The sequence below is a fragment of the Dermacentor albipictus genome, chromosome 1, assembly GCF_038994185.2.
Source record: "Dermacentor albipictus isolate Rhodes 1998 colony chromosome 1, USDA_Dalb.pri_finalv2, whole genome shotgun sequence".
Classification (NCBI taxonomy): Eukaryota; Metazoa; Arthropoda; class Arachnida; order Ixodida; family Ixodidae; genus Dermacentor; species Dermacentor albipictus.
Genome location: NC_091821.1, coordinates 120,532,981 through 120,545,423, shown reverse-complemented (window position 1 = coordinate 120,545,423; position 12,443 = coordinate 120,532,981). Strand labels below are relative to the sequence as shown.

The 12,443-nt window shown below is 44.7% G+C and overlaps 1 protein-coding gene across 1 annotated transcript; it reads left to right on the top strand.

Annotated features, from left to right (window-relative positions):
- The first annotated feature begins 2,155 nt into the window (after positions 1-2,155).
- LOC135904864 (ctenidin-3-like) lies at positions 2,156-2,620 on the top strand. Its single transcript, XM_065435846.1, has one exon. The coding sequence runs from the start codon at positions 2,156-2,158 to the stop codon at positions 2,618-2,620; it is 465 nt and encodes a 154-aa protein (XP_065291918.1).
- The last annotated feature ends 9,823 nt before the right edge of the window (positions 2,621-12,443 follow it).

Here is a 12,443-nt window from a genome sequence, read left to right as displayed (position 1 = left end):
TTTAATGCGAGTGATCGTGTTTAGCCGGAAACATCCGGCTGTCTGAACCACGCCGCGTGCTTCCTACTGTCATGCTCATTGTGTATTAGATGAAAGTTATCGCACTTTTGCGTCAATTTGACGTTTGATTGTGTACAGATGACGACGTAACATATTCAACTACTATTCGATAACTATTCGATAACTATTCGCATTTCATATCGTGACTTTTCAAATCGTGACTATTAATTTCGGCGACCTAATCGAATAGCGACTAATCGATTCCAGGATAAAATTGAATAGGACAATATTGGATTCATTGTTCGAAAAACACGAATATTAGCACACGCTTATATTAACGGAGTCAACGCCGTTAAATGTTATGAGTGAAATTAGTACTTGCTCCGAGTGATCTTATCGTAACTGTGACCGTTTCCTCCTGGATGGGAGGCACAGGACCGGGGAGCTTTTCATGAATAGACCCCAGCTGCAGTGACCGGGGGTTTTCTTTCTTGTGCGTACGTGTTCCGCAAGCCTCATCGTCCACGAGGATATGCCACATTCCGAGATGGTCCTGGTCGAGGAAGAGCCGCGGCTGATCTAAATCGAGCGCCGGCATGCTGCAGTCGCACTCGAAGTGCGCGGGGTCTCTCGGTCGATTAATAATAAAAAAATAGAAACGATGCGCCGCTCTACTTGATACTAGTGGCGATAACGGCATGATCTGCATAAGTATATCCACGGGAGGCGTGCCTACGCTAGAACACAAGAACAATAAATGAACAGAAAATGGTGCTCTATTTGTGTACTTTCGGGGCGGAACTGCGCTGCGTAACTGCCTTGGCTGCGCTGAATATGTCACTGTTCGTTTTATATTTGCATATATATATTTAACCTGCAGCAAATACGAACAAAATACGTCCGCGTGGTCTTTCAGTTCCAGAACGCCTGCGGAACAGTGAAATGATCGTAACTTCTTCTCTTTTTTGGAGAATCCATATTCGTACGGAAGGCTATTCCAGCAGATGGGGCGAAAGGAGCGAGGGTTTTAAAATGTACGATGGCGTATTGACCAATATAACTCGCGGAATCGCCATATGTAAACGAGTCTCGGCAAACAGTATATAAGGCTGCAGCACTCGGCTTCAGGCAAGGCAAGCACCAGCACCGCTGAGAAACAACGATGAAGGCTTTGGTGAGTTCGACCACGAGAAAGCGATTTTCTTGGTCATGATGGTTGGAGGTGCAACGAGTAAGCCAAATACGAGAAACCATAGACGCACTTGCAATATCCAGAAGAGATATTTCACTACGTACTCCCCATGATTACGATATTGGTATCAGCTCGGGTGTCGCTACCACCTTAACGGGTGATTTTAAATATTTGAGATTTAAGCTTGTAGGTAAATTAAAATGTGAAATCTGACCATTCGTCAACATAAAACTGCATTTTCAACTGTTTTACGCTATCGTTCTCGAATTTTAATCTCGAACTTGAGCAACACAGCAAGTTGTGTTGTTCTAGAAATCATGGTCAGAGGATTAATGTGTTGGAAAAGAACGGCAGCTTAACCTGCGGAAGTAAAGAGAAGAAGATGGGGAGAATATGAACGCAGTGCTCTCGCGGCCTTGTATTTACAATACAGCTCTACAGCACGAGAATCGCGTTTTTGAACATTTCTGTATTGTCATTAAAGGAACGTACTTCGCCACCCCGACAATGTGTTAACGAAACAGCGGCACAATCATCTTTGTAATACGAAACACACATTGAAGCACTTCCAAACACCAGATCACCCCCGTTACCATCATGCAAACAGTTTGTAATAGGTGTGCGATTGATTGGGAGAAGCCAACGAAATGCAATGTTGATCGGAAATGACCTCATATGAAGGTTTCATTTTAGGAAGCTCTTGTTGCAAGATTTTTGAAACCTATGCGCAGTTCAGCATTGCTCGAGCCCTTGTCCTTGTTACAAGTGTTTAATAGAGCACGTGCTCAACAGTTCTTTTTCTGCGTTATACAATAAATATATGTAGTACCGCGGCTACATCGACTGAGATTAAGGACTGTATGAAAATGCATCTCACAAGTGAAAGCTTTATAAATTTAAAAGAGAGTTTTCATGTATCGTAATTTTACCTAATTTCAGTGCGTCTCCGTTGTCTTCGTGGCGATGTTCATGAATGGAGTCCTGGCTGGCTTCCTTGGAGGTGGTGGATATGGTGGATACGGAGGGGGATACGGAGGAGGATACGGAGGAGGATACGGAGGTGGATATGGAGGTGGATACGGAGGTGGCTACGGAGGGGGTTTTGGTGGAGGCGTTGGAGGAGTCGGCGTAGGCAGCAGTGTGGTGCTTCTTAAGGGTGGCGCTGCTGGAGGTGGAAAAGTGGTGGCTGGGCCAGCGTTCCTGGTGAAGACTGTGCACCACGTGAACAAAATTCACGGAGGAGGCTCTCTCGTGGCCCACAGTGGCATTGGCGGCTCTGGAGGAGGCTACGGTGGCGGTTTCGGTGGAGGATTTGGAGGCGGACTTGGAGGCGGATTTGGAGGAGGCTACGGTGGAGGCTACGGTGGAGGCTACGGAGGTAGCTACGGAGGAGGCTACGGCGGCGGATATGGCCTCAAAGGCTGGTAGAAGAAATTGCAATAATTTACGTTTATGGATAACCAACAAGATGTGGTGAGTGACGATATGAGCACGAGTAGACCATTTTTTAAAACTTATGTTTTGGTAGACAACAATTTCTATATGTTGGGAAAACAAAGCTGCTTGTGTACTGATAACCACAGTTGTGCGAGCATGACATGCTGGAAAACATTAGGTATTATAAGTTTCCGTTAGACGGGCAGGCCTGATTATGTATGCCCGCAGGTAATTCAGTATGTTAGGAAGCAAGATCTTATTAAGCGAGGAGAATTGATATTGCAACTTGTTTCTAGTATAGAAAATGTTAAGCTAATGTGCCTTTTGCTGTCTTTTGTACAAATGAGCCAGTACGATCAATAGGTTTCCCAAAAATTCTATTTTATACCTTGCTTGCCTAATGCATACAGCTGACGCTTACTAACGGGCGCGAAACTACATCGGTTACGTTAGTGAGACCAAATATTTTAATTCAATACTTCTTATGTAGTGGAAAACATGTATTATTGTTTCATTAGATTTCGGCGTACAAGATAAAATTCGAAGACGACAAACTACTCCGTGAGCAATCGCTAGGACTCCTTTCAAATGCAAACTTCGACTTGGGGAAGTGAAATCTGACACCTGTGCATTTAGGAAGCCTCAAGTATTCACGTGCTTTGTCATGCGTATATCACAAAAGAAGCTGCATGATTAGTGCTACATGCGCTTTATTTATATTTTTTCAGTATCAGCCTCCATGTCCCCACGTTGAAGGTCGCCAGAAGTGCAGCAGTCTTCGAATATCTCTTGGAATCTGGTCAATGTAATTTGTACACGCTCTGTAAATAAAACCATTTCTTGATAAACAAAACGTTTGTTGAATTTTTTCCCAACTAATTGTCTGTAGAGATGCGCAAGTTAAAGTGACGTGACATACAAGACTGAATAATGTCAAGTTTTATCTAGCGATCCGTTCCAGCAAAGAACTGAAGATATCGAGAAACTAAGTGGGGCCTGGGTTGTATAGAAATATTTCTTATATGCCCGCGTCACTCTAAAAGGTATTACCGGCAGAACTGTGATACTATTCTGTAATAGATACTCTCTGCATTTGTTCAACATCTGAGTTCCACTCCAACGCTGCATTCGCCTAAGGTGCTTGCGTGGCTTCTGAGTGAAACCAAGAAGGGGGATGCCGCCCAGCCCATATACAATCAACAAGACAGACTTGCACACGTGCATTCGCAATAGCGAGATAAATTGTAAATAATACTTGGGATAACCAAGGCAGACATGTCGATGGCCGGCACATCTACCGCTCCGCTTTCGCGAAATCCGGCACCGTTAAGATATTCCCCAGGCGATTAATTTTTGCCGCTTCATTTATCTCACGTGTTGCCTGATTATTGTGTTTGGCCACAACCTTGCAGTCACTGAACAACCGCTTACAACCGCAATCCCAACAGTGCAACTCCAGGTGTCCTTGCACCGTCCTGTGTACATTACTGTTATGATCCTGAAGCTTATCCTTCAGGCATCTGCCCGTTTGGACCATGAACTTTTTCTTGCAGTCAACTGGGATGCCGTACACGACATTTTCTGCGGGTTCTACGTACTGGTTCCTGTGTTTCTTTGCAGATTTCGTCTTCATTCCACTCTTTCCCCCCTTTTGTTTACATAGTGACGCTAACTTGAAGGGCCTGTGAAAACCACTTTTAGCCCGGCACTGCCTCCAGTCTTTTTTAGACGGTGGGAGACGTCACTAAAGTTAGGTATTACAGCCGTCCCTCGAGCCCGACTCTTCTTGGTCTCAGATCGTCTCGGTTTTGGTACTTCGTCGAGACCACGAGACAGCTCACAACAAAGACTCCGCAACAGATGCAAAGACATCCCCTGGGTATCCTGCCCGCTGGAGCAGTTCAACCTGAGCCTGAAAGCTTCTTTGCGGTACGTGGTGGCAAGACTTCGGCAGGGCATTCTTTAAGCATCTCCTTGCTATCCCCCTTTTCACCTGCTTAGAATGTCCCGATCAGCAGGGCAGCAGAGACTTATATGCTTGTGGTTCACATTTTCAACAAACGTGTCAACCGGAGAAGGTTAGCTTTAAGTCCAGGAAACGGATACACCCATCTTCAGTAATTTCGTTAGCTACGATCAAAGGGATCAAGCCTGACCTAAAGGTCTCCATTACCTCAGCTATATACATCGCTTGAACTGCGAGTTGGTTCTCCTGCCGTGACCACCAAAAAATCATCCACATAGCGGAACACTTTTTTTTTCACGCGGGATGCGTCTAAATATTTAAAGAGAGCTCTGTCATACAGTGCCAACAAGAAATCACTCAATACAGGTGACATGCACGGTCCAATACGCACCCCTTCCTTTTGTGTGTACACCTTGCTGAAAGAAAGAAAGAGAAAGAAACACAAGGAAGCTTTCCACATTGACTAGCGTACGCATTGTGAATGATATGCCACCGTGTATATCTATGCGTTCCTCCACACGCTTTATTATCTCATCATGAGGTAACAAATATAATAGATCTTTTATGCCGGTATAAGGAGTGTCGGTGCCGAGAGTCGGCGCTGCAAGAGAGCTTCGCAGTCTCACTCGTACCATTACGTTCAGTTACTGGCATATAACACAGAACTCTAAGTGTCGTTTATACAGCCTCGACCCATCACTGAAACTTAAATTACCAGCGAACCTTTCACGACGTGACGCAACCCTGCTGTGTCGGCTGTGGGTAGGAGTAGAATTCACCGACTCCTACCGCTATCGTACTGGAATGGCGGATTCACCAATGCAGAGACCATCAGTCATTTTCTGTGCCACTGTTCTCGCTTCGATAATAAACGTAAGACTCTCCAGTGTGCCTTGAATAGACTGTATGACAGGCCATTTACGGAAGCGAAGCTCTTGGGAGCCTGGCCTCACAGTTCATTAGCCCAGAAAGCAGTTCGAGCGCGTTTTCACTACCTGAAGGCAACTGACTTGAGTGCCCGACTATAGACACCCTACACCTAAGTTATCTCTCTCTCTCTCTTTCACTCCCCATTCCCCTCCCCACGTGTAGATAGCAAACTGTACTCAGTCTGGTTAACCTCCCTCCCTCTCTCTCTCTCTCTCTTATGCCGGTAGCAATTGCACCAAAACACACATCTAAATTCTTTCTCAAAAACGAAATGACGCTTCCAGAATTCCTGATCAACAATGGGTCATTGGGGGGCAGATAGAAGGCAACTGTTTCGCACCATGTTCCTCGCTCCGATACCATGACGTGTGGCGTGCGCGCCACTTGATGTGTTTTTGCGGCGAAAAACAATTATAGTCCGGTAGTCTTACTCTTTTCGAGCGACAGTAAGCTGAGCTAGTTGGTAAGGATTCATATTGAAAAAAAAAAGTGTAATGCGTGCAGACACGGACATAAGAGAAGTGGACGACACGAACGCGCGTAACAACACGCGTTACTCTTTTTTAATCCAGTTACACACTTTTGTCAAGCCTCGTTTGTAAGACATACTTTTTACCATCGCCCGTACTTTTTACATCGAGATATCACGGTATTCCTCGAAAATAGTGTTAAGTGCTTCAGTTGTCTTTTCTTTAAGGACCCCACTAAGCATGACCGTGAAACCGTCATTGTCATTTTTATCCGCTGGTAACACACGTAAGTTGTTATTCGGCAGGAAGGAAACTACTCGCCTCATAGAAATATTCATAGTAGGTATTTTGCTCCGTACCAACACGTTCACTCTTTCCGCGGTGCAACTATCACATTCACTGTCTGTAGCACGCCTTCCTATTTGTCTAACTGACGTCAACAGTTCTGAAGCGTATCTGTTAGATTCCACCGCATACTTTGGTGCCAGCAGCCTTTGTAGGAAATACGAGCCATGAGCAATTAGCCTCGGCTGTTCTACTGTTCGAGCCATCCGAAGCTGGTGAAAAGGCGGGTAACAAGTACTTACATACCTAAATACCTCGTAAAATTCTTGCCACCCAGTAGTGTTAAAATAGCTTCAAGGCTCGGGTTGGACGGCTCCAGCAGGAAGGATATCCAGGGGGTGTCGTTGTATCTGTTGTTGAGTCTTTGTTGTGAGCTGTCAGGCGGTCTGGACGAAGTACTGAACCGAGGCGGTCTGAGCCCGTGTATACTCGGGCTCGACGGACGGCTGCAATGCTGTACATTTATGACGTCTTAATTAATTAAAACAGATTGGAGACCATGTCGGGGTAAAAGTGGTTTTTACGGCGCCCCACACGTTAGAGTCACTATGTAAAAAAAGGGGGAAAATACTACAGTCACGACGACGTGTACAAAGAACCACAGGAACCAGTACGAAAATTGCGCAGAGGAAGTGGTATACAAGATCCTGATTGACTGCGGGAAAAAGTATGTTGGCCAAACGGGCAGATGCCTGAACGATAGGCTCCGTGAACATAACAATAAGGCGCACAGGACGGTGCAAGGGTACCTGGATTTGCACTGTCGGGATTGCGGTTGTAAGCCGTTGTTCAGTGACTGCACAAGGTTTTAGCCAAGCACATTAATCAGACAACACGTGAGATAATTGAAGCGACAAAAATGCATTTCCTTGGCTAAAACTGTGTCAGTGTTGATTTATTGGGAATATCACAAAAAGAAGTTAGTTATTTTAACGGGACCGAATTTTGCGAAATCGGCGCGATAGATGCGTAGGCCATCGTCATCTGTGCCTTGGGCATGATACTTATTATTTATAATTCATTTTGCTATTGTAAATGTATGTGTGCAAGTCTGTCTTGCTGATTGCATATCAATATTTTATTCTGTCTTTCATGTTACGTCACATTTGTGTAGGTATATAAGCAATCGACTTCCTATCATTAAAACCCGTAGAAATATGGCACTTGTGTCTGTATTTCCCCATTTTTTGTTCCTAGTGGTGCGTTTTATAAGATTCATGATGTATTGTAACAAACTAGCGCAAACCAGTACCCTTCTAAGATGTATCTAAAGCACAAATGGTTAGGCAACTTTGCGGAGGTTTTATACCATCCAGAGGCCATGGAAAGAGAATGTGCAATATACTCCGGTCGGAGTGCCTTGGGCGAACCACGCCACATAAGAACGTTCTAAGGAACCGAATCAACGGCAACCCAAACAGTCCCTAAGCCAAATGGAACATGATTCAGGAACTGAACGAGAGTGCCGATGCCTATGGTGATGTGCTTTCGTTGCCTGTCCTGCATCATGTTGCGAGCTTCCCTTACAAGAAAGCCTGCGGTGACAGAGAATACCGCCCATAGTTCAAAGGTGTTCACCTACCGGATTACGTAATTCGCATGCGAGTGCCGGGACCAATGTATGCGGTGGAACATAAAAGATAAGCTCCAGAACTATTGACGTCAGTTTGACAAATTGCAATATTTGCTACAGACAGCGAACGGGATATGTGCACCGCAGAAGCAAGGGACGTGTTGTTACGGAGCAAAAAGCCTACTATGAATATTTCGATGAGGCGAGTAATTTCCTTCCTGCCGCATAACAACTTACGTCAATTACCAGCGGATAAAAATGACCGTTTTGGATGAGTCAGGTAACGAAGAGGAAGAAAAAGTGTGTGTGTTTGGTCGCTGTCTTTGTGTGGTGCTTTAATTTTTCTGGTTTTTTGGACGTGCACTCTTACCATTGACGACGACGATTGACTAACAAGACGTCGAGCGAAGATTCAGCGAGCCAGGAGCCTTAAGACGTTTCATTTTTGAGGACTTGGTTATTAACCTTTCACTACGGTGGTCGGAAGCCGAGAACATCGTCACGAGCCTTATGCTCGTCCAAGTGTAGCAAGCCATATGAATGATGCTACAGGCCGTAATGAAAAGCATGGGGCCTTGCAAGCGTCACAAAGCTTCATAAAGCCAGCACGTTTGGTTCTGAACAACTCGGAATCAACTTCGGTGAATTGAGGAATAATGGCTGACGGCGAAGCCGAGACCAAGAAACCTCGCCTAGAAGACAGCAAATATGATGATACAAGATTGAATTATGAGCTAAGTGATGAAGAGATGGGTGAAGATGCACCATTTACTTTGGTCACGTACTAGAAAAAACGAGCAGAATGCATTCCAGTTGTCTTTCGCCCAACAAGTGAAGGTACTACTTTTTGGCAAGTAAATCCAAACCGAGTCTCTGCTGAAATAGTTTCTGCTGCCAAAGAAAAAGTACAGCCTTTCAGGACGAACAGAGATGGAAGTTTCAGTGTCAGCGTTGCTTCCTTAGCATCCGCAAAACGTCTTTTGATGCTCTCAAATGTAGAGGGCCTGGTAGTCAAGCCCTTCTTCCCAGAGTCATACATGCGAAACGTTGGGAAAGTAAGACATGTGCCTCTGCAGTATACAGACGAACAACTCCTAGTCTTCTTGAAAGACGCAGGAGTTATATCGGCACGACACAGATAAGGTATTCCCGCCAAGAAGATGGAGCAGTAAAGTCACATGCACTTCACACGGTAATCCTGACTTTCAGAGACGATCGCCCTATTCCAGGAAGAATTTACCTGGGCTTCACCAGTCATCCTGTCGAAAAATACCTAGGACCAGCACTTCACTGCTATAATTGCCAGAGATTTGGGCACATGTCGAAAACCTGCCGCAGCACACGTCGATGCAAAATCTGCTCAGAAGATCATGGCCACAAGGAGTGCAAGTCACTTCTTCAACCTAAATGTGCGAACTGTGCGGGGAACCATGCCGCCTCCTTCTCAGGCTGCCTTCAGAACAAGGCAGCAGCACAAATGCGTCGACATGAACTAATCCATGGAAGACAACTGCGACGCAACAAACCCGCCCCAAACCAGGAGATTGTTCATCCTGTGCAAGATCACCAAAAACAGCGGGCACCGGAACCACCACAGCCAAGGGAATCAACAAGCTATTCCTGCTCTAGAGAACAAACGACAGTGCAATCAAGAGACCAATCAAGAAGATCACAGTCAAGCGCCCAGTCTTATGCATGAGTGTTACGGAAACCCAGACGACAACAGGCAGAGAGTAATACACAAGAAAGCTCCAATATTCGCACACATTCTTCTCAGCGACCTTATGCACCTACCGCAGGAGTAACGCCAGCTAATAGCGAACATATCACCGCATCGGTGACACAACTGATTTTGCCAATGTTTTTCGCAGCTCTTAAGGCAATCCTATCTACTCTGCCGGAAGCAAACAATCTACCAGAAGTGAAAGCCTTGTTGCCTCTGGAAGCATTATTGTGTCAACAATCCGGGCCGGAACTGCGGCAGGCAGTACACAAATAATCGCTACGAAAATGTCGCTATATTTCAGTGGAATGCCAACAGTCTTCGAAGGAAGTGTGCTGACTTTCGTAAACTGCTTGTGCAATACAACTTTCCAATACTTTGCATTCAAGAGGCAGGAATCAATGACGACTTTCGCCTCTCGAATTATGTCATATACAAGACTTCTCGTCAAGGTGCTGTTAGCAGAGTGCTCCTGTGCGTCAGAAAAGACCTACCATCTTATCAAATTCAGTCCAGTGACTCAGACTTCCCAGAATTCATCGCATGTAAAGTATCCTTTGGCAAGCTCTGCATAACAGTGATTAATTTATATCTACAACCTTCAAATCGGATTTCAGTAGAAGCGCTAGCGGATATTTTCAAAATAGCTCATTCTAATGTATTTATATGCGGCGACTTCAATGCACACAACATCATCTGGGGCAGTGATCATTGGGATGCACGTGGCAACGTTATTGAGTGCGCCATAGATAAATGCAACTTGACTGTTTTAAACGATGGGTCGCCAACATTTCTTTGTGGGTATAATTATTCAAGCTGCATAGATGTTACCCTGTGTTCACATGATCTAGTGAATGGTGTGAGATGGACAACAGATATGGAAACGTGCGGAAGTGATCATTTTCCCATCCTTGTAACTCACCCTAACATGCACTATGATATCAGGCGTTCCAGCAGACTAACCAACTGGCAAGCTTTCCGGTACCGCCTAACGGATTAAATTAGTCAACATGCAACAGTGGAAATATTTACAGAACTTTTCCAGGATAACGTGAATATATGCACAAAGAAGGTCTCAATTCCAAAAGATTCTGCTGCAGTTGACGGAGAATATGAACACCTAAGAGCCATCAGACGCCGATCCGAAAGAGCGTACCGACGCGGCGGAAATTTAGAAGCATACAGAAACGCTCAGCAAATACACAAAGTAATGCGCAGGCGCATGGAAAATTTAGGCAAACGGCGCTGGCGCGATTTCTGCGGCACACTGTCTCCTCACACACCTGTCCCACGATTGTTTCTAGTAATTCGTTCTTTAAGCGGACCTGTAACAAAGCTTCCCATTTCGTGCTCTCGCTGTAGCTCGGGACACGTGTGAGATAATAGTCGCAGATCAATTTTGTGAGCTTATTTCCAGACCTGCTTTTTCATCGCAATGTACAGAATTTGATATTTCAGTAGTGTTAGCTAAGCAGAAAATTACTGCTTGCTACTAGGCCCAACATCCTCAATTAGATCATACTTTCACATTAAGCGAGCTTCAATGTGCAATTGAATCATGTCGCCAAAAGTCTGCTGCTGGGCCGGACGGCATTACGTACAATATGCGAAGAAACCTCAGACCAAGAGGTATAAATGCTTTCTTAGACATCTATAATAATTTATGGATAGAAGAAACTGTGCCTGACTCTTGGAAAGTCGCTCGAATCATACCAATTTCGAAACCAGGTATGACGCCCTTGTGCCTTGAATCCTTCTGCCCAGTTAGCTTGACAAGTTGTTTAAGCAAAGTAATGGAGAAAATGACGCGCGATTTCAATGGTCGTGTAATCAAACGGATGTGTTGTCCAACTATTTAGTAGGTTTTAGGAAACTTAGATGCACATTGGATGCAATATTAGATATAGCAACCCGTGTGGAACACGAGTGTGCACGTGGAAACATGACGATAGCAGTATTCCTAGACATCAATAGGGCATTTGACACTGTTAGTCACGTTCACGTTCTGCTAAGTATGTTAGAACTTGGGATGTCTGGCAGGTCTTTGCGACGGATTTCTGAATTTTTATCAGGTCGCAAAATATTTGTTCAGACGGGCGAAGAAAAGAGCGCTGAACATGTTGTCAAACAGGGAGTACCACAGGGAAGCGTACTCAGCTCCTTTCTTTTTAACTGCGTCATGGCTGATTTAGCAAGAAGACTGCCATCACAGTTAATGTTTTCATTGTATGCAGATGATGTGTGTATTTGGACATCTGGGTCTAATGCTCAACTACTTCAGATGGCATTGCAAGACGGCATAAATATCATTAACCAATTTTTGACACAGAGAGGGATGGTTCTATCACGCGCAAAAGCAGCTGTATTGCTCTTCACTCGGAGGCAGTGAAAAAATTTCACCCTTAATCTGGAAAGACACCCTCTAATGAATGTCACACAGCATCTATTTCTTGGCATAACACTTGATAGGCAGTTATTCTGGACACCCCAAATAAAAAAGTAACAATGGAGCCCTGGGGCGTCGATAGAAAGAAAGCCAGCGCAGTGAACATGAGACAACGAAGAAAAGCTGTATTGAATGGTTGGATGCTCTATTTGATTGATGAACGTTAAAACCCAATAAGTAGTAAATAATTATTTTGTATAGTGTTGCTGTTTATAGGGTTACATCAAACGTGAAATGAGAAGCTATAATCCAAGAAGTTAAAATGGGATGAATGACTGCAACAAAGCTCGCAGGCCGTGGCAGTTATGTGGGACGAAAAAACAGCGCAGTTATGGGCTCAAAATAGAAAAAGGCTGGGTGT

Coding starts and splice junctions, on each gene's coding strand:
- LOC135904864 (XM_065435846.1), top strand. CDS start 2,156: ATGTTCATGAATGGAGTCCTGGCTGGCTTCCTTGGAGGTGGTGGATAT.